This window comes from Pezoporus flaviventris, unplaced genomic scaffold (genome assembly GCF_033815535.1).
Source record: "Pezoporus flaviventris isolate CSIRO_AGI_PZ_B2104156 unplaced genomic scaffold, CSIRO_AGI_Pfla_v1 ptg000072l, whole genome shotgun sequence".
Lineage (NCBI taxonomy): Eukaryota > Metazoa > Chordata > Aves > Psittaciformes > Psittacidae > Pezoporus > Pezoporus flaviventris.
In genome coordinates, this window is record NW_026892620.1 from 413,868 (window position 1) to 439,948 (window position 26,081).

The 26,081-nt window shown below is 39.1% G+C and overlaps 1 protein-coding gene across 3 annotated transcripts in view; it reads left to right on the forward strand.

The window, feature by feature from the left end:
- NCK2 (NCK adaptor protein 2) overlaps window positions 1–23,494 on the forward strand; it is an 86,339-nt gene extending 62,845 nt beyond the window's left edge. For all 3 annotated transcript variants that reach the window (XM_061472632.1, XM_061472631.1, XM_061472633.1), the window contains exons 4-5: window positions 11,801–12,522; window positions 22,116–23,494. In XM_061472632.1, coding sequence (XP_061328616.1) covers window positions 11,801–12,522; window positions 22,116–22,310 — 917 coding nt within the window. In that variant the 3' untranslated portion in view covers window positions 22,311–23,494. The remainder of the gene's footprint in view (window positions 1–11,800; window positions 12,523–22,115) is intronic.
- Window positions 23,495–26,081: the final 2,587 nt, after the last annotated feature.

A 26,081-nucleotide genomic window follows, 5' to 3' on the forward strand; every position in this document is an offset into this window, starting at 1 on the left:
TGAATAAATCTGGTCATTGTATTGTATTAAAAGTTTACTGTAATAAGTACTTCTCTTCTCCACTCCCCATGCAGTGTTTGTGTGCTGGGAGGTACAATTTGACATTTACAGATTTCAAAATTAGTCTTTTACTCATAATTGTGTTTTGAAAAGATAAATGGATCACCTTAACCCATTGTGGCTGCATGTACTGGTGACTTTGGTGACATTACTTCCCTTGGCTGTCACCTTCGTGGACCCATGTTTTTGCACCTCTCTGAGCCAAGTGTGCTTCAACATGTTATCATTTTGGGCTTAAAGCAAGCCTGAAAGTCAGCTCCTCAGGTAGTTTCATTGTTCCCTATTAAAGAGAGTCATCCCATTGCCTGTAGCTCTTCCTACACCGGTTCCAGCTGCGGTGGCAGAGCCTTTTGGTGTTAAATGTTTGTGTCTGAGTCTCCTCAACTCTTTATTTTATTTTTTTCTGTAGAATAAAATCCTTCAAGCCATCTCCTAATTATGTCTCTTCTTCCAAGGCAGAGAAAATAGAGTAAGTTTTTCCAAGTCATGCCATGTACTGGATTTCTTGCCTTGTGTTCTCTTCTGTCCTCCTTTCCCCTCAGGTTCCTGGGAGGACTGAAGTCTTCTGAAGCAGCAGAACTGGGACTGCAGAGAGGGCCAGTGTGTCACTCTCTGCTGCCTGGGTTGGACCCTTCCCATAAGCATGTGTTTATGGGGGTATGCAGTGACCACAGTTCTTCAGAAAATGAAGTCGTTATGTATACTGTCCTTACCTGTAGCTTCATGGCTTAGCGCATGAGGGTGGTACAGAGAAGAAACAGTCGATTTTGAGGTCCTGTGCATAACTTGTTTGGTGTGCATAGCTGGGTCACCTCTCTAAAGACTGAGCTAAGATGCCTGGCAAAAATCAATAACCTGAGAGTATGTAATCTCAGGGACACCATTTTCCAAAGAAATCTAGTGACTTAGAGAGCAAGCGATTTTTCTATGTTGAACTGACAGTGGCAGCTCTTTCTACGCTGTTAGCATCATCAGGGAATTCTCATTTAGATGTGGAAATTTTCTCCAATATGCATCTCCAATAAGTCTTTCAGTATTACTGAATCTCTTCTTTTTTCTTTCAAGGCTTTGGGGTGTCTTCACATTTCATCTCCCAGGGTCTCTTGGAGTGTAAATTTGTTTCTTTTTCTCTGTGTGGTCCCGCTCGGGTTTCCTTGCCTTCTGTTTCTCAGGTTTTTTTGAAAACCTGAACAATAGGTGACCATTCTGTGACATGTTTTCATACTGTGCAAACAAAATTACTAGATTAGCATTCACACACAAAAAAATGAGCTTTGTCTTAGAATGCATAAGAGATTTCCTTCCTTTTTCTGAGCCTCAAAAATGTTATGTTTTGTGGAGTGCATCTGTAAAGCAGGAATCAAGATGGTGCATAATGTATGCAGACACACAGCATAAACCTGCTATGTGAGAGAAAACACCCACCTCTCTTTGTTTTGAAAGTCGGGGGTTCCAGTAACAGAAATGGCTTTCTTTGAGAGTCACTTCAGAGGTACACATGGTTTGTTTACTTGCTAGTAGTTTTTGCGGTTGCGGGTTGTCCAAGTGGGCATTCAGGGTGCTGTTTCTAGTAGGTGACTATTTGTAGCTGCATTTTGCACCAGAAAATTGATTTAGGGTTTTGGCTGTAAACTGTCTAAACTCTACACTGTCACTGCCATTGCCCTTGTTTAGCAGTCTTTGATACTTCTAAATAAAAGAAAAGAGAAGGTGAAAGAAAGAAGGGGAAAACGTATTTTGATGCAGTGAAAATGTTCTTGTACATGGGATCTACCAATTTGCAGACCTGTAAGATGTTTTTTCTACTTGTTAATTCAGGAGGTTGTTCTCCAGACCAAGAGCAAAATTTATTGCTCTGTTACTAGTTCATTGCTGAGTTTTAATCTACAGAAGTAATTGGTTTAGTTTGTGTGTGAGTTGTGAGGTTTTATGTTTTGGCTGTGAGGGCCAAACCTCAGAGGAGATGGGTTGTTTCATGAAGTGAGCTGTTTTTCTCCTGTTATTTCCTCTTCAGTGATTGAGAGGTCTGGTTTTACTTGTGTAGTTGCAAATAACCTGAGAGCCCTTGATTAATCGAGCTATGGACGTTGCAATTCAGAGAGGAAGCTTGTGAGGAGAAGTGGCATTTACTTTAGTTTTATTTCCTGAAGGAAACTTTGAGTAAAATTGCAGTGTCTGTGACAGGCTTCTAAGGAGTTCTGAGGTTTCCAAAGATGAAAGTAATCAATACCTTGGATTTTCTTGTAACATGGTATTTAAAGTTTGGAAACACAGTATAGCATAGCATTGTCATTGTGACCTTTGCAGCAGACTTGCCAAGGCTTTACATCATGCTTGGTGTTGGCATGGGCCAACTGGAATAAAATGCTATAACCTTAAAGAGTAGCTGACTATGTTAGGTTCAGGAGGGACTATACTGAGCTTTTTGATGCTAGGAGAGATTGCCCTTTGGTCAGTATTTGCATCACTGACTTTTCAAGCATTTTTTTGAGTCAAGGGTTTGTATAGTTACTGCTTTGTAATTTACCTGTTCAGGTTTGGGATTGATGATGTGAACTGCAATATGCAATTTTAACACCTATTAGGCCTTTCATTTTCATGTACAGAATTGAGAGCAAATGTGAGCAAACAAGAAGTGAAAAGACCAAGTTAGCACTAAAATTGCCCATATCCGAAATAGAATGTTTCCATCTCAGCTGGAAGAGTCTTTAAATTGGAGAGCCATAATCTTGCGTTTGGGATAGTCTTGCTGTAACTTTCACTTTATTTTTTTAACAAAAAAAAAAAAAGTGGGTTCATGCTGGCAAGCTGGATTTGTATCCCGAGCTGTCCTGAGTACCTCTTTTACTTCATATAAATGCAAGATAACTAAACATAAATCATCTTTCCATCAAGTGCCAGAAAAGGAGAGGAAATATAAGCTATTGTATACTTTCTGAGGGGCAAGAGTTTGTATTTAGGCAAACATATTTGAAGTTTTATATGCCTTCTGTTTGAGACCAAGAGGACCATTTTTGCTATTCCATAGAGGATTTAAAATCCCAATGCCATTTTATTGTTTCCTGGTAGGACTTTATCTACTCACTTTTCCGTTGGGGAAACATACATGAACATACATGAGGCAGTTGATGGAAGCCTTTGGATCATGTGTTATGCACCCTCGGAAGAACTCTGTCCACATGTTCCTGTAGTACATCTGTCATTTTGACCTCTTGCTCTAAAATTCATTGGGTACAGGAAACTCATTATCTGTACTGGAATTTGAATGTACCTTTCCTGATAAGATAGGCATGTTTAACACAGCCTGAATTACAGGAATTAATGCAGTACTTCTTTTTTAATACAGTTTTTGAGTTGATTTCCTTATGGAAGCCTCCATACTAAATAGTGCTTGATGTATGGGTTACTTGTAAACTACATTTTCCTGTATTTGAAAAACATAGAGATAAAGCAGTCTGACTGTCGAAATGTCAGAGTTTCACTTTGACATTTAAAGAAGAGTTTCCATTTTCTGATTTGTTCTAGTGCAGTGTTTTTTTTTGGTATTGTGCTTCTTAAAGAAGATACAGAAAGTCATTAATAGAGCTGTAAAACTTCATTTCTGTATCACAAATGCAGTTGAAGGTGTCTGGAATTTATAGCAGTGTCCTTTAAAGAGTACTATTGATGGAGATATTGCTTCTAAAATACTGACTATACCATATGGATCTTGGCCTTTGAACATTCACTTGGAAAATGAACATGTAGGTGGACGGGGAGAAGAATAAGTGGGAGTTCGCAGACTGAAAACATGCAGAAATGTTTGGTTTTTCTTTCTGTGTAACAGAAGAAACCTCAGGCTGCTGAATTCCTTTTTAATAAAGAACCAAAGTTAGTCTAAAATTATTTTAAAAAATTAATAATAAATTACAAAGCTGGATGAATGTCTGATCTGGACGTTCCAGCTATCAAGAAGTTGTGTGTTTATCTCTGTATTGGGTGAATTAATTACTTAATTTACATAGTTTTATGCTTTTTCCTAAGGATTTTACTGAAAAGTTAATTACAACTTGATACAAAAAGCTTTTTTTGTTTTAAAAAAGACACTGTACCCTTTGAGTGCTTATTAACTGTATGCATTAATATGCAACATAGTTCAGAGCCTTAGTATTTGGGATGAATAAGCTGGTAAACAGAAAAGGGTCATTTTTTTAACTGCATATGTATGAAGCAGAGGGAATTGCACTTTTATTGAAATGCATCAGAAAAATCATGATTTTGAATATCTCAAGTAAAAATTGACTAAAATGTTGAATAAATGTTACCTCTAAAAAAAAAACAAAAACCAAAAACCAAAAAAACATGTTTTGATAAACTTGTTTGGTTCTGCTGCTTCTAATGCAATACACTTGATTTCCACATTGAATGAGAATTTTTGGTTGCCACTTCTTGGAAGATTTTTAGAACTAGGAGAGCTGCTCTGAAAAACTTGGTTTTCAATTTGGGGAAATAAAATGTATTTCCATCTAATTTCTTAGCTTTTAAATCACTAAGATTAACAGAAATTATTTTTAAAATATTCTTTCTTGCTCTTTCAGGGGTGACTATTATTACCCAGTATCTGAACAAGCTCTTAATCTGGGTATTTATACTTGGAGTTCTCCTAGTTTGTTTGACTTCCTTAAACTTATCAGCCTCAGACTGGTTTTGCTTGAATGTTTCAGCTGTTTAATGGAAGCTGTCTGAATAGACTTCAGTAATGATAAATTTTTCAGCTCTGCAGTGCCTTGTTTCAATTAGAATTATAATGGGTTTATATTTTTTAAAAGAAAATATTCTTTTAAAAATCTGATGGAAATATTTTCATAAAACACATACTGTACTTATGATCTTTGTGGTGGCTTGATTTCATTGTTTTAAGCATAAAGTAGGTACTAACTGTTTAAAGCATTTTACTCTAGCAGTACACAAATTGTAAAGTAACCGCTTTGTTGTGTTTTGTTTGTTTGCTTTAATTCAGAGAAGAATGACCAGTAACATAAAGAAATTTCAGTTACTGGGTAATTTTTAAATTACTTTTTCCCATAAATAGATTTTCCAATATTCATGTTATGTTAAAACGCATGCCTTGACAGCCTGCATGACAGTTGGGGCAGCATGGGTAAGTTTTAAGGCAGAAGCTGAAGGAAACGTCTCCCAGAATTTTCTGCCTTTTTCCTCCCCTTTTCAATACCTTTGATTTTATAAATTGGTCAGTTTGATACTGAAGAGCTGTGAACTCAAGTGCTGAAGCTGAGCTTAGTGCTCAAAGGCATTGCCATGTAGTGTGGACTGGGAAGCTGGGCCAGGGTTTCATCCCAAGCAAGGAGGGGAAGCACTTCAGCCCTGCAAAGCACCACAGGGCTCCTGCTGACTCATCAGAATAAGCCCAGTGTTGCATGTATCTCACTAAAATCATGCCAGTTAGCCAGCTTTTGACAGAACCATGCATCATGGGTTAATTTTTGGGTATTAACTTCACGGCAGAGCAAGTTACTTTGTGGATGGCATGACCAGTTTGGGTAACGTGGGGGCTAGTGGGAAGGCAGAGATCCTCACTAGCTTTGCCTGCCTTTTCAGGTGGGCAGAGCATTGTATTTCTGGAGGATTTAAGAAAATCTGTTTTAGAGGCATACAAATTAAATATACTAATTTTTTGCCCATCTTTGGTTTTGACTGTATGTAAGTATGCTTTTAATTCAGCTGAGTTCCTGTGTTTTGACTAGGTGATACAGCATAATTTAGGTTTTTAATAGAGAAAAAGCTGTTGTATTTGTAAATAGACTGTAAGAGAAAGTAGCTGGCGGTATTTGATGCACTATTAATTCCAGATATCTATTTAATGATCCTTATAATACTTAATTTTTTTGTTGATTTACAGCTTTGTTATAATACTTAATAACTGATGGAAAATAATTTCAAACACAAAAGGTTGAGAACATGGTACAAAAATCAGTTCTGACTTGTTATGGAAAAAGAATCTATTAAGATGTAAATATAGCAATAGAACAAAATATTTAAAGTTGATTTCCTAATTGCCACAGGGAGAGGGAAGGTAACAGCATTACCAACATCAACAGCGGCATTTGATGTTAAATTCCTGCTGTATATTTAGACTAAAAGTAGTTACTGCTACATTGATACAGGATATTTGAAGGATACCATTTAGTAAAAAATCTAGTCCCTTCAAGAGGAAGCAGTTTACAAGAATTTGCTTAAGACTCTTTTGTTGGTTTTGCCATGGCCTTTATAGTTTAAAGGCCACTTACTTAGGGAGGGAAGGTGTCCTTCTTTAACGGCCCTCAATCTTTTAATAAGAAGTTGCCAGAGGCTTCTGAAAATGTTGTATTTGGCATATTTAGTGGCATGTGGTCTCTTTTACTGAGTTTGGGATTGGGGAATTCTGTTTTGGAAATTAAATGTTGCATTTATCATTTCTCAAAGCATTACAGTTTTCTTGTATTGCACACTTCTTTTTTTTTCTGAAAGGCCTTTTATATTTATCCTGAGAATTTGATTTGATGTGCAGGGTAAGCTACAGAAAATATTTTTGATCATGATTTATGCACCAGAGAAGGTTTTAGGAAAGACAGATTGGGAGAATTCAGATGACGCTAGTCTCATTGCCAACTGCTTTTCAGAACTTGGCTTTGGATATTTACTGACCTTTTTTACATGCGGAAGATGGGAGGATGGAAAAGTCAATAATCTGAGGTATTGAAAGAACTTAAAATCCCTTTGGAAAAGAAACACAACTGTATTTAGTCTAGTTAAAGTTAAGCTACATATGAGATGTAATAAATTAGGGAGCAGTCTTGGGAGGGAAGTGCTACAGAATTTGACTGTGAATATCTTCAGTGTTTAGTGTGTGTTATTCTTAAATAGAACTTAATGAAGTAAATGTGAGTACAGATAAGCCTGTAGAAATGCATTATACAGCCACATCAGTGAATCTGTTCTTTTACCTGTGGGATGAGCGAAAGCAGTTTAAAATACAAAACATGGTTACTCATCTGTTTCAGGCAAGGACACCCGCTCGCAGGAATGTGGAACGAATCATCAAATAAGTCTTCCTAAAATTAGATATTAAACCATTAAAAATGTTTTGTAAATGGGCTTTTTCTAGTAAAGGGAGTACGTAATATAAACCATAATTAGGAAATTGAATATGAATTCTTACTAGAGTCAAAAAATACCTTTATGCAAATGTTATGTATTTGATAAAATATGTATTAGGATAAAGTTTTAAACATAATTAAACTTCTTTACCCTAAGCACCAATTTTCACAAAGGTGGTAGCTAAGCATCCTTGTTTCAGCACCTTTAGTGAAGGCAGAAGGAGGACAGGAAAATCCTTTTGGTTTTAGTGGGCAGAAGGCTAGGCAGTTGAGGCATCTGTGCTGTCTCACAGGCAGCCAAGCTTTGGGCCAGGAGCATAACCGAAGACATAGGCAGGGGTAGGGGAATTGGCCCTGTCACAGTATCAGGCCAAAAGGGAGTGACCAGAAGCAAATTCCACCACTTTGAGGTTTGGGGTTTAGAGGGGGGCTCAAGGCATTTCCTGGGGGAGCTTAAGGAGCTTTCCATAAAGTGGGAAGGCTGGGAGAGCTGCACGGAGCAGGCACTGTAGGTGTGAACTGGAAAACCTACAAGTACAGTGGGAAGGCCATCAGGAGGACAGGCTGGTAACGAAAGGGTGCAAAGCTGGGGTTTGCACAATAGGGACTTAGACAGGAAGCAAATTCATAGGAAACTGATCTTCCTTTGGCCTGCTGCTCGCAAAACAAGCTATTCTTCGGAGCTGAAACTGAGCGAGGAAAGGAAGAGGGCATGAAGTAATGTGGGAGGCACATTTCTTGAGTCTCCCTAGGACTGACCTTGGGGCCAGAGAATTTCATTCACTGCAAGGAGAAGAAGGATTTGTCATGGATCCCTTCTCTGGAAATGATGCTAACCATTTTATTGTTTTTATCTCAGCAATATATCCACCTAAAAATTAAACCTTCTCACATCACTTGGCAACTTGTTTCTAAGAACACAAATGAGCCAGTTCAGTGTGGGTCAGCTGTAGACTGTGAGCAGCATTATTCCCTATGAAATGCCATAACATAAAACAATTTTTCTGCTGCTCTGCAATGCTTTTGCTCCCACTCTTTTGCCCTCACTTGAAAGCTAATCCATTGCTTTAGGTTTTCCCTTAACAACTAGATGTATTACAAAGGATTATGGTTTCAGTTGAACTGTAACCAATGAGTCAAAATGGGAAGATACAGTTGTATTTCACTAGTAGATAAGCTTTCATTAAAGACAATAAAAATGACAAAATTATGGCTGCAATCACAAATATATTTGACTCTTCCAGATATGAATCCTGAAGTACGTGAATGTTTTGTTTTCCATGAAATTCCTTATGTGGGTTTCATTCCATTCAGACATAATAGCGTTACCCTTACAAATAGTAGTAAGCGAGCATTTCTGTTAGTGAAGAATAATGGCAGTGTTTACTTTTCCAAAGATGACTCATGTAGGTTGTACTTTCTGTTTTCTAATGGAGTTGTGTTTTTTTGTCACAGATGCATATGAAGTTTATAATTGTCCTAACTTTATTCTTGCTTAGCTATGACCAGCCATCCTACTAAATTGTATTTTTAGACTTGTTTCCTAAGGAAATGAAGCTTACACCAGTCATGCTGTTAGAGTCAGCTGTCATTGTCCATCCATCTGTCCACCCTTGATAACTCAGCCAATTTTAAGCAAACTTGACAGACTGGCAGAGGTAAACTAACTAGGTTTCTCCAACTCTGTGCCTGGGAGGGTTATTGCTGGTGTCCCTCACTGGCGTAGAGGCCAGAGCAGTCCCAGCTCTGCTCAGTCTGCAGGGCTGAAAAGCAGTGGGAACCTGGGTGCTGAGCTTGGCTGGCCAGACTCACAAAGGTAGGGAGGGCAGCACCATGGGAGATGGAGTGTGCTGTGAGGGCAGTCTGGAGATGGCAGTGGGGAGCTGGAGGTATGAGGAGGACCTGGGAATGTGAAGGCAGTCATAGGGTAAAGGGACTTACTGTGGATCCTGCAGGAGATGGGGGAGGCAAAAGAGGAATAGTGCAGCAGGAGGTGTAAGGAGAAAAACAGGAACAGATTTCCTTTATTCTGCTCATGGAACAACTTGTTTCCTCTTCTGTCATAGACACAGCTATGGATGTTGTAACCTCACGGAAAAAAATGAGCATTAGATAATGTGCATGCCCTTTGCTGTGCTTGGCTGCAGATGGGTCTCTGCATACCTTGGTCAAATCAACTGGAAACACAGTACTTGATGCACATCACTGCTATTGCAAAAGGCTAATCATGCTGTCGGCCTTTGAAAGTTTGGTTAGATTAAAAGTTAAGTTTAAACTGAAGAGCTCTGACTGCCTTTATTGATAAAGACAAAAAGTGAAGTTTCTGATTATTTCTCTTCCCCCCCCCCCCCCCCCCCCCCCCATATTTGTATTGAACTGGGAGGACAGAAAGGAACATTTTAAACACCAGATGTAGTATTCGGAGGTTTGTGGGAAAAGATGGAACTTATAAAACTCCAAGTGCAAGAAAATGCTTGGATGATAACCTTTAGCTAAATGTTTAAATAACTTTATCAGACATCAGATTTTTCTTTTGGGATAAATTTTTCACCTGTTTGTCAACATTATTTTTTTTCAGTTTATGGCATTCTCTTATCACACTGCAACCCCCTATCTCACAGTTATTTCTCTGCTCTGGTTGTCAACTTGTTTTCTCCTGGCCAGCTACTTCATCATCTGCTTGGATTTTTCTTTTATTTTATTAGTTCTCCTGCTTAATTCCAGGAAGTGGTGCTGCATATCTCCATTACAAAGCACATCAATACCTAAGCTTTTAATCTGGAAGGTTCAGTCTCAGTGTAGGGCTTTATGTAGGGTGAATCTATTGAAATAACAGTTCCTTGTTTTCCGTGAAGTTATAACAAGTAATTTCCCCTCTTTCCTAACAGAAGTTCTGTTTGTTTATATCACCCTAATTTAATGCTCCTTAGCTCTGTTGCATCCTTGTCTTTTTGTTGAAAATGATCTCTAAACTGATGAAAATTTCTAGTCTAGGCAGAGATGGGAGCCTGGCCAGCTTCCGATTAACGCTTGCTTGGGCATGGTTTTCCTGTGATTGTCTCCCCTAGTACAATAACCTGCTCTCCCTCATTTTGCGTGAAAGTGCAGCCACCAGTGTTCTTGGCTGAAATGATGTAGTTAGAATGACATTAGGATGTAAGCAGGCTCCTGCAGGAAGCAAGGAGCTGCTGGGGAAGGTCAGGGAACACTTTAGGATCATTGGAATTTTCTGCTGTCTTTGAGATCTGCAGACTGTATTAATTAATGTATTTAACCCTTCTAGCTAGCAAACCCTGTGTGGTCCTATGGTGTGCTGTTTGTGCTGTACAGCTAACCCTGTGAAATAAACCAGATAGTTTTGCACTAAATAAACAGATTTGCTGAAGTTATCCATTGTACATGCATGTACATATATATATATTAAAAAAGCAAATGCACTTTTCAGCAGTGGAGTGGCCAGATTAAATAGTCCTGAATTGTTAGAAGGAGATGCATGCTATTTCGTTTTTTATCAGATTATTGGAAGCAAGAAAAACAAAGTCCTATTTATTTATTTATTTATTTATTCCCATTCAATCTGCCATGATCAGCATGTACTCATTGTGTCTCAAGTGAATCTCTCAGCTGCCAGCAAGACTTCTAGGAGCATGGAGAAAACTACAGAAGCTCCTATTTCTGTGTTGGTTTCTGCTCTCTGTCCTATGCATGATATACTGTGTGTTGCTTGGTTTGTACTATCCTGAGACTTCCATCTTTTTTTCTCTTCAGAACTTTTCTAAGTCAGTTTCACCAGGAAGGACTGCTTGTCTTTATCTTTCTAGCTTTTTTATATACTTAAGCAGTCTTTGCTGCAAATGCTTGGAAAGTACACAAAGTGTGTTGTGCAGTTTTAGTTCCACATTTAAACAGGCATTAGAAGGGTTCCTCTAGTTAAGGAAAAAATGTCAGTATTTAATGTTGTTGTTGTTTCTTTTCTACATTGTATTTCACGCTATAATTAAAGTACATCACAATTTACAGATTATAGGGAAATGTATGCAAATGGTCTTCCTGACTGTCAGGTTTATACTTTTACAGTACATGATGAACTGTAGATGAAAGAGGTGTACATTTCAAGAGGGAGGAGTTGCAGCTGTAGGTGCCTGGGGACTGACTGGATGACGAAGAGAGGAAAATGTAATCTGCAGAGAAACTTAAGGTTTTGTTGCTGTGATAGTTTATTTTTGTAGATTTTCTTTCATGTTTTGCTTAAGCCAAATTAAAGTCATCACTAAGATTAAAAGGCATGATCTTTTGGCTGGATTTTTAAGAGACATAACAGCAAGCTGTGCAGTGTTCCAGTGATTAGCTGTTCTTGTAATGTGAAGAAACCATTGGGTTTAAGTGTGTTAAAACTGGTACTTTTGTGAGGGAAACTGAGCAGTTACAACACGAATTGCTGCTTAGATGTTAATCTCTTAAAGGTGTTACTGTTTCTATGTAATGTTGCAGAAAAGATCTCCATTTAACAGTGTTGTGATGGAGCAGCACATCACTAAAATCCAGTGTTTGCAATCTGAGGACGAGCAGTCCAAGTGACCACATTACATTTCTCTCTTGAACAGGTTTGGGAAAAACCAAGAGAAAGACAAGCGCGAGAGACGCCTCGCCCACCCCTAGCACAGACGCAGAGTACCCGTCCAACGGCAGCAGCGCCGACCGGATTTATGATCTCAACATTCCAGCCTATGTGAAATTTGCCTATGTTGCTGAAAGGGAGGATGAACTGTCCCTCGTTAAAGGATCCCGAGTGATTGTCATGGAGAAGTGCAGTGATGGCTGGTGGAGAGGTAGCTACAATGGACAGATTGGCTGGTTTCCTTCGAACTATGTGGTAGAGGAGGTTGAGGAGGCAACCGCAGATTCACCCAGCTTTCTCAACTTAAGGAAAGGGGCTTCCATGAGTAACGGCCAGGGCACCAAAGTACTCCACGTTGTTCAGACACTGTATCCATTCAGCTCTGTCACAGAAGAAGAGCTCAACTTTGAAAAAGGGGAAACAATGGAAGTCATTGAAAAACCAGAAAATGACCCTGAGTGGTGGAAATGTAAAAATTCCAGAGGGCAAATTGGTCTTGTTCCTAAAAACTATGTAGTAATCATTAGTGATGGTCCTGCCATTAACACTTCCCATCCACCTCAGATAAGCTACACGGGACCATCTTCTACCGGACGGTTTGCTGGAAGAGAGTGGTATTACGGGAATGTTACCCGACACCAAGCAGAATGTGCCCTGAATGAAAGGGGAGTGGAAGGAGACTTCCTTGTTAGAGATAGTGAATCTTCGGTAAGTGGTACTCAGCCCAGCAGGCTCTGTAATACCCCATGCTTGGGTCAGCAAGCATGACCACTAATAGCTTCCCTATATGTAGGCATTACCAACAGATACAATTGCTGCTTGTGAGAGTTGGTCTGTTACTGAAATGCAGTGACATTTACACTGAAATTTAATGTCTGGCTCTGTATTATCCAGGGGGTTTTAATTGGTGAACAGGCAAGTAAATATTTCAGATTTCAGTCTGACTTTTCGTGGGTTCCTTATCTGCAATCCTCCTCAAATTTACAGCACTACAAGATAAAATAGTTGTTGTGAATTGCAAGTTTAGTCATTAATTTGATTTTAGAGATAATTTCAAATGAGGTCTTTGCATTGGTCAGTTTTCTGCTTTTAATTGAATAGTAACATAGGTTCTTTATTCGTTAAAATTCCATTTTAATGTATTTCTGCTCTATTTACCTTATTACAACCTAAATCTAAAGTATTGTATCTAATAGTTAAGATTATGATACACAACAATGAGGGCCAAGTCAGCAGCTCACATGCTTTGTAAATTGAGCCTTGATGACATCAGAGGGATATAAGTAATACTGATTAGGGATCACTGTAATCCTGAAAATTCATATTTAAAATTACACTGAAAGGCCTTTCTTGTATGCTGAGGCCAGAGAATTCATAATTAAGGCACTCAAATTTTTATTATCCCTTGACTGTGGTTCTGAAAAGGTGACAGATTTTAATAGTTCCCTAATATGATTTTCAAAAGCTAAGAAAAAAAATTGAATCAAATCTGAATTCGCAATTAGGGCTTTTCTGCATTTACTGCTTCAGTTGTAGGACCGTTCCCTGAAAACAAATTGTTGTTTCATAGATGTCTCCATATCTTGTTGCTTCACATATAAAAGTTAAAAATTAATAATTAATAGCACAATCTTCTAATTTGAGCATATGATAATACTGAAATCAGTTTAACATGCAGCTGCAGACTTCTATCATCTTTGTGTGAGGTTTCACTGTGCATGTATCGTGGGCTATCCTGGTTTATTACATAGATTGCAAATAGAAACTAAAGCAGTGTCAACTGTTCATAGTTTGAGCCATAATATGTTTTTTTAAAAGATTTCTTAACTCTAATGGCTTCAGAAGGCTGTACTGATTGCATTCATCACTTCTGGTTAGGATTTGTGGTATTCTTTATCTTAATTGCCTATAAATCAGGGGAAAACTGTTCTCATATGCTGTTCCTCATGTAAATGATTTCAGTAACTAGTCAGTAGTAGTTGTTGGCATGACTGCATGCTGGAAAGCAAAGAATTTGATTTAAGTAAAGGGTAGAACTAAGCTTGAGCTCAAATCTGGGAATAAAGATCCTTTTAGCTCCTGATAATTTTTTTGGAAGTGTGTTTCACGTTTCATTTGCTGATTCTGTTCTTCCTAAATAACAATTTCAGGTACTCACAGAGGTCCCAGAATGAAGTCAAAGTCTGAGATGGTATTGAGACAGGTGCATTAGGCAGTGCAAACGAAAGGGTACTCTTTAGTGGACAAGCAACTAAAAAATTTGGGCTTCAGTTTGACTTTTCACGTATTCCTCATGTGCAATGCTGAAATTTGGGATTGACTGGCACATTGGCTCTTCTGTATCCAAATACAACTTTGGAGTCTAATTTTTTAGAAAACATTAGTAGTTTATTGTTATTATTGCTGAATTTAGGACTCTTGCTATACTGAAATTTTTACATCATGCAGAACTTTGTTGACAAAATATAACTGTAACAGTCCCAAATACTCTATTTTTTTCTAGATCTGTATCCAATACTGTTGTTGTCCGATTAAATATCGGGCATCTTTCCTTGATGAATTTGCTCTGAAGAAGACGTGATAGCTGTAAAACTACCCTTTGTTTGAAGCTCTGTGTCATCGAGTTCCTATTTCTGCTCTCAGTTAACTGTAACCACTAACTGAAGCTAGATACAAACGAACCAAAGGAGAACAGGAAGAAAAATAGAAATTTAGAAAACATGACTGACAGAGCCTGGGAGGAATCAAGTTTGTTTAGTCAACAGAAGAGACTGAAGTGGGGCATGCAGTCTTCTATAATGTAGAACGCTACCAGAGGATTATGGTAATCATTAAATTGCAGTAGTTCAGCTGTCTCTTCAAAGTAGCATCTCGTCTGACAGGGGCAGGCAGATATACTGGATGCAGTGTACCCTTGGTGTGTCTGTCCAGCAGACAGAAGCTCACTTTCAAATCTGGATGCTGCATGTGGGGTTACCCTGAGACAGTATCTATCAAGTTCCTTCTGCCTTTTTAGAAAGTTTAGAAACTTTAAAACTTTGAAGTTTGAAAGTTAATACATTACTTAAAATACAAAAATGCGCAGCCATTTCTCAGCACATACCATGTCGCAGTGACCACTGTGCCATGGTTTGTTTCTTTGCTCTTAAGAGTACGCCTCTAGAGCAAACAAATTTCCTTTCAATTTAATATGACATCGTAGCATTAGACACACTTGTATTCAAAGCAGTTTCAAATTTGCTACCTGTGTTGTTGCGGAGGAAGTTTTTTTTGTGGAACACAAAAAGATTTATGGAGAATGTGGTCTTCAAGTTGTTTCCAGCATCTAACTCTTACTGGAATCCCAGAAAACTTACTCGGTTCCTATTACAGCAAGTTTCTTATACACATGCAATAAAAAAAAAAATATGCTGAATTGAGGAAGTGATCTTTTTTCTTCCTTTTTCCTTTTTTCTTCTCAATTTTTTCCCCCCTTTTTCTAATCTCTATCTTTTTGCAGATCTTATATTTGGATTTTTTTTTTTTTAAGTAATGAGATAAACTGTAGTTATGCATGTAAAGTAAAGGCCTCCTTTGTTTTAGTACTACTAAAGAGTTTTAGGCTTTGTTATGCTTAAAGAAATATTTTACATCTCAGACTTTTGTCTGCCCTAATCTTTGTAGATCATACCATCATATAATTTGTTTATATATGTGAATTATAAAAGCGTTGGGGATACCTACTTTGTGGTTTGGGGGAAGAAGGGGGTGTTCCTGAAGTGCCAAGAGCGATATAATAAGCAAATGGGCATAGTTATGAAGAAGATCAGAAAAGATCTATTTCAAGCTTATTATGTATGGAACAAATAAAGATGTTAGAAATAACTAATAAATTTTTGGCGGTTGCCATACTTCATATGTGTGACTAGAGGCTGTTTATGCTGTGGCTAAGAGTTACCAGGAGTGTCTGCAGGATCAGAGCAAAAGATCTTGATTAGAAAGAACATAGCAAAGTTTGCTCATCTTTCCACCAGACCAGCACTTCCTATTCCATTGTGTTATGAATCCACCTATTAAAGCTGTGGATGCAGGGGTTATTCCTTTCTGAAAAGGCCCATCAATAAAACAGTGAGTCATCCTGCTAATCCCATGCCTGATTTTTGACGTATTTTAGGATTTTCTATAGCCTTCCATCACCATAGTTACGAGAAGTTGTCTGCATTAAAGTTTTTCTTAGATTTCTTTTGAGTTTTGCTCTTGTTACTGAGCTGTGAAAAGCTCTCCTTGGGTAGATGAAGGTTTGTATTATTCTGTATTCACTTGATGATACTGTCATGTTTTTCCATTTCAGATTTTAGTAGCTTTAAGATTTTACACTGTTTCTCTAGATTTTAACTTTAGCAGATGTTTGTCTCACAGCTAGGTTCCTTAGCCAAAAATATTCTCCTCGGTTACACTTAGATGCTGCCATAGTGGAGAATATCCTGAGATGAACACTGTCAGGTAGCTAGTAGCCTGATTATCGTCATTAATTACGAAATACTATTATTAGAACCGTAAACTTGTTTGAACCATTTAAGCCCATAGTTTATGTAACAGCCACGGTTCCCTACTGATAACATTTTTGCCACCTCTGTAATACCTAGGTCATGTCACCTTGGTTTTGGAGATGTAAAGGAGGAAACTGAAGTGGAACATACCTAGTTAGAATTAGTGCTTGACTTGTTCTTTCTGTTGCAGGCTGCTTGATTGATTAAAAACTGAAGTTGGTTGTCTCATTTAAGCAGCACTCCTGAATAATAATGCGGATTTAATCTTTGCAGTCCATGTACAGCCACTTCTTGCCCTTTTTGAATTGCAGGCTCTTTAGTGGTCAGATTTTTGTTCTCTTAGTGTAGTACCTAGCACAAGACAAACAAGTCTTGGCTGACACTGTTGGCCTGGGTTGGGTAGGTGATCGTCATGCTTTGAAGATCTAAGATTCCACTGGAGAGAAGCAAATTTGGAAGGAAAAGAGTTTTTTGTTCAGGTTCACCCTGAGAAACAAGTGTGCTTGTGAGTGCTGTAGTTAACAGGAAGCAGTAATGGGCTGTGGCTGGTGATGAGAGAGGGCAACCACACCACACTTCTAGCTTCTGAGCAGATCCTCTGCTGCAGACACTTAAACTTCAAAGGGAACTTCTGTTGGGACTTGCAGGCCTCTTAAGTTCTGCTGCAAGCGTCTGTGAAACTGGTGATGAGACAAACACCACTGCTTCGTAGCCCTGTGATGTCTTCCCATAAAGTAGAGATAATGTTATTTTTCTCAGGCCAGTTTTATTTATTACCATGAATGAGCTACACAATTTTTTTGGCAATTTCAGAAGCAATTATTGATTAGGAAGTAATGGCTGCCAATAGTGTCACAGATATCAAATTACAGTAACTGGTCCTAAATGGGGTTGCAGGGCATAGTATTAAGGTGATTCTGATGACTGTAGATGTAGTAAGATGGCACTGAGGATTGTAGGTACGACTGGATTTGTGTCAGTCTTTGGTATGGCGTTTGGCTTCTGTGCTTTTTGTCCAGCAATAGTGACGGCAGAGGAAGGAGGCACAGGTTGAGGGTTCATATGGTTTTTGAGGTGCCAATTCTGTAGTATTCAGGGTGTCCCATATTTTCCTGTGTTTTTAATCCTGCAAGTGCTGGATAGAAGCAATGAAATGTGGCAACTGCTCAGAAACTGAAGCATTTGTCATGTTCTGTGACATGCTGTGATTGATGAGTACAGCAGAGAGGAGAAGAAAGTTTATCTTTAAAAATAAGCTAAGGAAATAGCCCAGTGGCTTGTTTTAAATTGAAGTATAGAAATTTTTTTAGAGCTGCATTTGAAAATCAGTGGAGCCAATACATGTTTCTGATCTGTGTAACATTGATTTTTGGAACATGGTGAACATTGCATAGAGAATAAGGGTATTTATTTATATCTAAATGAGGTAGAAGGGGTAGAAAAAGGAATTGACACTTCCAGATGGTTCTTTTCAGCCTGACCTTAGACTTCTGAGCTGTGACTTGTTTTTTTGGCTGGGTGACTGAGGAGAAGGAGGAGGGGTGAAGGGGAAACCTGGGTATGGAAGTAGGAGGAGTTGGGGAGCTCCAAGTGATATGGTCTAGAATAGTCTGAAGAGCGAGTGCATCGTAATATCTATGGTGGAGGAAGGACATTGCCAAATGGAACTGGATTAAGAGGGAGAAAACAAGTTACAGGATCAGTAAAAGGCTTTTGAGAGGGAGTTATTTTTCCCAGCGTTGCCATCTATGATAAAATTGCCTTGTTTCATTCTCAGATGGAGATTGTAAAGAGGGAAACTACTTTCCTGATTTCACTTGTTTTTCCTTATATCATTTTATAACTTGTCTTCATGATAATGTTTTCCATATTTTTTTTTTAAAGACAGTAAAGTTTCTGACCAAAGAAGTAAAAGAAACATCTTCCTACCTGTTGTCTTCCTCACTTTGAGGGCACCAGTTAGCCTATGAACATCTTAGTCATAAGCAGGAGTTAAAGGAATCTGAAATGATTAAAAGTACTACTATACCTGGACTGAAGAGCTGCAGATGCATGACAGCTAATATTCAATTTTCTGTTTCAGGAATTGATATAACTTCAGGTTTAGGTCTTCCCAATTAGGATGCTACAGAAATACTCACAGGCTCCCTGCCACGAAGCTATGCTCTGTAGTACTGTTGCAGAATTAACAACTCTTCTATAGATTTCAGGGATTAAAGCCTACTTCTGACATGCCTTTATTTGGTGTATGTGAGGCTTTTAATCCTAGAAGAGTTAGTGTGCAAACATCCAAATGTAGCAATTAATTTAAGAGGGAGAAGGGAGAAAAATTGGCCAGCAGTTGAAACAAAATAGCTTTAACAGTAAATAAAATAAACAGACTTGGAGCAAATCCAAGGAGGACAGCAGGGAACCAATTCAAGCTGTATCGAACCAGCATACTTTGAAATGGTAACATTAAAAGCAGTAGTTTATCTAGAGATTTTTATTTTTTTTAATAAGTCTTTTTAACCATTTTGCATCTTTGTTAGAGTGGGAAGGAACCAAAATAAAGCCAAATGCAAGTCCAGTTGCCTTTGCTGTTTGGTCTTGAATCCTGCAGAAGTTACTGCGCTGAGGCCAATAAAGGGTTTCAGGGTTTTGCAACAGCTGTTTGAGCTCTTCCATCTCTTTGCACCGGATGATGGCTCTCAAAAGAGTTAGATCAGCCTTTCCGCTATTTTTTGTACTGAATTAAATCAGATCATGAAAAGAATAAACTTTGTAACATATTCTGGAGAAAATAAGCGATAATAATATCTTCTATCTATGCATCAATCCAATTAGCAGTTCTGAGGCTGGGAAGAATAGACAGTAGTTCAGGAGAATGTTCATTCATTAACGTTATAATTAAAATGGCAGGAAAAGTATTTAATGTATTCTTCACAAGGATCTAAGTCAGGCCGGTGCCTGGGACACAGGTCAGTAGATCAGAGGTCTAAGACCTATTCCAGCGCTTCTCTGTGTGTCATTAGCACATCCTTTCTGTTCTAAAGACAGTGTTTCTTAGCAGATAAAAAGAGCTTTAAAACCATGTAATTTTGACATGATGAAAACAACTGTGCTTTGTCAGAAGACATTAAAACTTTGGTGAGTGTGAAGTGATTATTTCACTTATTTTTAAACCTTTGTCATAACAACTTTTCCTGTTCCTAAAACAAAAAACAATGTGTTTGGTGCAGATTATGAACTTCCCACTTGTAAGTTCTTCTGTTTTAAATGAGGGCCTTTGGGTTACTGTTTTTTGTTTAACGTAGACATCACCCGTGGAAGCAGCAGAACATAAGTCAGCAGGGCTTGATCTTGGGTTTTTTGGATCGTAAGCATGTAGTTTGTTTGTGCTTCCCTGAGCGCTCTTCCTAAAGAGACCTATGGACTTGCCTGTTACTGTGTGTTTCAAACACAGCCATCAGCACGCTGCCCAGAGCCCATGCCCTAAATTTCTCCTCCATGAGCCCATGGTCCCAGAGTTTTGTTTGTGCAGGACTGTGGTTTATTGCCATTAAAATGGCTGCTGATTATGGCTATGGAGGTGTGCACTGAAACAGGTCCAAGGCCTGTGTGGTCATTGCTGCCTGGGGGTTGTCCACACTGCGTTTTAGGTATTAACTACATCACAGTGTTGGTGCAACCAGGCTAGCTTTAACCCAATAGGGTAGGTGTTGAAAATAAGTTAGGCTTGTTGTGCACTCTGTGCAGCCTTGTTTGTGATGCTCCAGTGGCAGGGGTTTAATATCAGAGCTAGCTGGCTTAAAATAGCAGTTTTCAAACTTGGAGTTAGGGGTGGATGACAGGCCACAGAATGTATCTTGGGTGGAGCACTGGGAGCACCAAAGATGCGCTTTTATGCACATTTCTTTCCATCCTATTCCCCCTCCCTCCCCAGCCCTCTCATCTTGGCAGTCACAGGGGGTGTTGCATGTATTTGGCTTTGGAGCTGCTCAATGCCTGAGGCAGCCTTCCTGGCCATGGCCCAGTGACAATGGACCATGGATGGAAGAAGTAATTCTTCTATGGGTGTTATGTAAAATAATTTCTAAAGAAATTATGCCTGTGAATCTGGAATGTAGTGGCTTGAGGTAGAAGTGCATCAGTCCAGAGGTGCTGGGAGCTGCTGGCTTGAGCAGTGCAAAAGGGAGCAAGCTGCTGCCCAAAGCCAAGGTGCGAGCCTGGCGAGTTGAGCCAGAGCCAGATCAACAGGCATGGCAGGAGCTTTGTCTGCTGTGGGCAGGGCAAATGGAGTTGGAAGGGAAGAAAGAGAAAGGCCTTGGTGCTAAAAAACAGGTGATGGGGGGATGCAAGGGACAAGATTTTGGGATAGACAGAATGTGGGAATGTGTGGGGCAGAGACACAGAAAGACAGTGTGCCTGTGAAAATGCAGCCTTTCAGTTTACTTGGATACATATTCAGTATATATATGACCGTCCAAACACAATATGGGGGACTCCAGAGTCTGGTTTATGTGGTTTTATGAACCAAAGTCTGGTGACAGCAGTAATGTCCGAGAGCTCCTGCTCCCCACTGCTTGGTCCTCTGCTGTGTCTGAGCTGCATTGGGGTGGTTCGTAAGGTGATGCTGTGAACCAGATAGCCGCTTATGGCATTTGTTTAGCCTGGGCAAGTTCAGGCTCACAGCACCAGCCTGACCAGGGACTGCAGGAAGGCTGCGTCTGACACATTTCAGCAAGCGCCTTCACCATTTTCTGCCAGAAGCTGAGCCTTCAGTGGGCAGAGACCCTGCGGCAGTACATCCACAGTCACATCCGGCATTACTTGCCTCCATTAAGTGCTTGCTACAAACTGGTGTGTGCTTTTGCTTTTTATTACTCTGTTTTTTCCCCTGGCTGGTGACACCCACTCCAGCCACCTCTTGCAGGGCAATGCCTGTGCTCCTGTCTCTAGGACCAGCCAGCAGTAATTGCTGGCTAGAGGAGGAGTTCAGCTGAAAGCAAGGGATGATGTGGTGCAGAAAGCAGAATGGTCTTATCCCAACTGTTGGGAAGACAGCGTTGTCTTCGTTAAAGCAACTGATTGCCAAGACAAAGAGATTTATCATGTGAAATTGTTCTGTCCTGAATAACTTAATTAGTGCTTACATTTTGTCTTTTGTGGGAGGCGGTTTGATGGTGGGGTTCATACTGTGTTTTTATTCTACAGCTTTATCCTTTTTTTACAAAAAAGGTGTACTCAATAGGAGAAATTATTCCCCATACATGTGGTAATGAAGATAAAAAGGTGAATGTGGTTTTGTCTTTTGCAATGCAAAGCAAGAATGGCCCTCTAGTGGTCACGGCTCTGAAAAAAAAGCAGTATGTGGAATTTTCTTCATCTCATCCAAGCAATATTTCAATAATTGCTTTCTCCAGGACCTTTAGCAAGGAAATCATATGTGATGGAAGTTTTTCCCTTCTCCTTGATATTCTCCTGCTTCTAGATTGAGTAGCTAAGATAATAGTTGCAATTTAGTCATGTAATTGGCAGCTTCAGACTGTGCATCTGGGGAGCTTTCACTTAACTGACTTAACTGCATGTTAATAATGGTGGCAATTATTTATTGAATAATAGACTATTGGGTTTCTTAAGCAGCTAAAGCACCCAGCTATGGAACAAAGCCTAGCATAAATTACCATAAACTGTATGACACAGTTTGTTCCTGAAACCACAAAATTATGCCTTCATTTTGTTCACTTTTATGTAATTTTTTTTCTTTTTTTTTTTAATTCTTCTCAACAGCCCAGTGACTTCTCAGTATCTCTAAAGGCATCGGGGAAGAACAAACATTTCAAGGTGCAGCTCGTGGACAGTGTCTATTGTATTGGGCAGCGACGCTTTAATACTATGGATGAGTTGGTGGAACACTACAAAAAGGCTCCCATCTTCACCAGTGAACACGGGGAAAAGCTATATCTTGTGAAAGCACTTCAGTGACATTGAAGATGGACTTGGCCACCTGGGCCTCTTATAACTTACAAGCCTTAGGTCCTAAATTCACTTTTATAGAGCAGAGCAATATCTGAAGCAGGCTTAAGGAATAGGCTCTTTCTAAAGTGTTTGCTCTGTCGGTTGCTGTTTGTCTTTTTTTTTTTTTGTTTGCCTCTATTTTGTGTTCCAGTTCTGTTAATCTCTGGCCACCTCTTTTCAGGTTGAGAGTTTCCCTTGGGTGGCCGTGGCGAGCACTCACCTTCCTGGCTGAGTTCAAAACTCCCCTCTCCTGTGTACGTTTACATAGTTAGCTCAGATCAAGGAGGGGCGTTTTCAATTCAAATCAGTGTTAATCTGATCAGATTGCTCACGCAGGCAGAACTCTCCGTTCAGAGACATCGGGCACAGTCTGAATGCACTGAAGCTGCAGCTACTTAAGTGAGAGAGAGTAGACCTAACAGTTGTGGCTGTGAGTTCTGTAGCTATATCGCTTACCAAGTAGTATATTACAAAACCTCCTAGTTCCTAGAAGCACTCTTTACACTGTACTCTGCTATTACATTGCCTCTCTGACTCTTTGTAAAGAGTACACTAATTAAAAGCATTTTGTAATAGTACTTCTTAAACTACTATGGTAAGATTGTAGTAAAAGAAAACTATCTAGTGTATTTTGGTCTGTAATTGCAACAAAGAGAAATTTTATTTGAAAGTTGATTACTAGAGAAAGAATCATTGAATTGTAAAGGCTGAATGTTTTGGTAATCTACAACCAAATGTGCCATCCACATAATGCTTTTTCCTCTTGCCCTTCTGCTTGTTTGAATTAAACGATTATGTATTTAATTCTCAAAGTAATATGTATCTGTAGCTGATTGTTGACACTAATACAGAAGATTAATAAAAACTGATCTTGGGATGGGGTGGGGCGGGCTACCAACACTATATATATATTTGCTTTACAGAAAGAAATCTTCGGGTTTTACAGAGGATGGTGTGGTTGGTAGGAAGAGACACACAGAATGTTTATGAAGAAAATGCATTTTTCTCTTTTCTTTACATTTAAACTCCTTTATGGTTTAAATATACAGTCTTTAGATGGCACATTCCTGAGACTGAAGAAGGGATCGTAAGATCTCAAAATCTTGCATACTCAGTTTTTTGGATATTGTAATAAAAAAGGTATTATGTCACGATGGAGTACTGGATTTATCCTTGGGTGGTAGTCCTGGTGTTGCTGTAGCAAGGTGAAATAGAGTGAATAATGAACTTTTTTGTCTTGGAATTTGTGTGTCCTAAAAAGAAAACTTCTGCGACTGCAGAGGACAGTTTGATATAAGACAGTGTCTGTCTAATGAGCTCTGTGTTACTTGTTTCTGTGATAAGTAAGTCTGTTCATAGCTTTAATGAAAGCTGCAAGATGGAGCTGTTTCCTGGTACCTTTTTGCTATTAAAACATGTTCCTTACCTGTTGTGTGTTTCAGCCAGTGGTAGCACAACTACCTCTGTGCATAATTCCAGTGTGGGTTAAGCAGACACCAGTGCTGTCTGACTTGCTTTGGTGTAAATCATACCACTGCCAGGAGATTGCGTTGTTAAGTCTGAATGAATCGCAGTCTTGCTCAGGCCTGAGATGCAAGTACAGTTTTTGAAGTTCTACACACATTATGTTCTGTCCACTCTTGAAATCTTATTTCTGTAAGGTTATCTGAATTGACAGCTGTATTTCAATTAACAACTGTATTTTTCTGTACTCGCATTAACTACAAATTGAGCGGTGGCGCTTCTGCTTGGTCCAGCTTAATGAAGAAAAGCAGTGATTCAGAGCAATCTAGAATGATCATGCGTTAGTCTGAAGAGCACCTACCCGTGACTGTCTTCTAAGAACATAGAAGCTTGCCGTAGGAAGTTGGTGAGAAGTACGAGTTGTTTACAATATACCTACAAAAGGACTCCACAGGGGGCTGCTTCTTAAACATCATAAGCGAATTCTGCAGAGAATCTAGGTTTCTGCCTTCTAATACCTAGTTCTTTCTTTAGGTGAAAGGAACTAAGCATGTACCAAGAATGGCAATGAAACTATATGTTTGAGTGTTTTCAGATTTGAGTGAATTGCCTTTCAGTCTCATTGATTCTTTGTAGTATTTGGAAAAATATATGGGAATGGTTTTCCTTTTTAGTAAACTGACTACTGCAATTACTCTTTCATGCCCCTTGTTCATTTTTCTGAAATGTTCCCTATGTTTCCTGTTCCAGGAGCCTTCCTATGCCTCTTGCAATCCTTTTTTTCTCTTTTTTTCTTATAGTCCCTTTTTACAAGCTCTCTAAGTCTCTAACCCCTTTCTAGTTTTAGTGGCATAAAGCTAAATCAAGTAGATGTATAAATGAAGTTTTTACCATGTGCCTTTTTATTTACTTATTTATTCTTTGTTACTTCATCCTCTGCAAACAGCTTCAGAGTATTAAGGTGTGAGTTGCTGAAAGTATTTTGTTTTGGAAGCAGTTAATGAATTTATGACCCAGCAGCTCTCATCTTGGTCTTGCCCATGCTGTATTTAATCAACATTCTCTCCATTCAACAAGCTCATTAATAGTTCTTCAATTGTTTCCATCTCTACTGAGATAAGATTCTGCAAGCCTTGCTGCCTTTTTGACCTCATTTGCTGGATTAGGCGTAAGCATTAACAGTCTCCAATACTAACTGCTTAATAAAGGGACAGTAGACATGGATTTTATTTTTATTTCCCTATTTTCTATGTACCTTCCTATTGTTTGGCAAAACCTCACCCCTGATTTTTGACTAGTTAAAGCCTCTTTGTTAAAGCTTGGAGCTGGGGGACTATGGAATTTTTTTCAAGATGAGAGGAATTGTGGTGACCTGAGCTGCTTCACCTGCAGTTTTAATTAAAGGCTCGAATAATTTCTGATGGAGTAGAAGTGGTGATTTTTCTTTATAGTATTCAGTCTCACTTTTCCCATCATGCTTGGTTTGTGTAGGTGCATAAGTTGTACTTTTAAGTATTATTCCTGTACAGCTGTTAATGTTTTCTTGCCATGCTGGTGTTTTTATAGGAATGTGAATGAGTTGTCTGAATCTATAGCAGTTGCTGTACTTTCCATGCAGTGGCAGGAGTCTGAGATTCATGTTTTCACTTCTAGCTCTGAAAGCTTGTTGACGAGCTCCCTCTTCCAGTTATCTCAACCCTTTGTAGTATCACCAAATAGCCTCACCTTGTCAAAATCCTGTCATAGACATCATAGCACCTCTATTCTGTAGCGCTTCTCTTCTGAAGATGTTTTATTTAAAGGATGCTGTGGTAGCTATTCTTCATAAATATCTACAGTGTAGTCCTTGGTCCCAGCTTTTATGCTGTTTAGTCTTATGAAAGTATGTGTATATGAGGCATTTTCCAAGGGGTGTTATACCAGCCACTCCAGAGTGGTGTATAGCCCAATGCTAACTGGGAACTGCTGCTCTTTGTACAAGTGCTTACACTGCCACACTACTGTTGCTGATGGTGGTATTTGGCCAAAAATATTCAGAGAGCTTCAAGTATTACAGTGGTTCACAGATAAATGCACACACACTTTTGCACAGGTTCCAAGCCAGGCAGCTGCTAGCCATGAACCTATGGCATAGTGCTGAGTCTTAGCCTGAATCTTGCAGAAAAGTACAAGCAAAACTTAATACAGCTGTATAGTGTTCAGATGGTTTGGAGCATCTGTCAGCAAAATACTGCACAGTTGGGTACCAGGTAGCCACAGCTGACCTGATTTAGT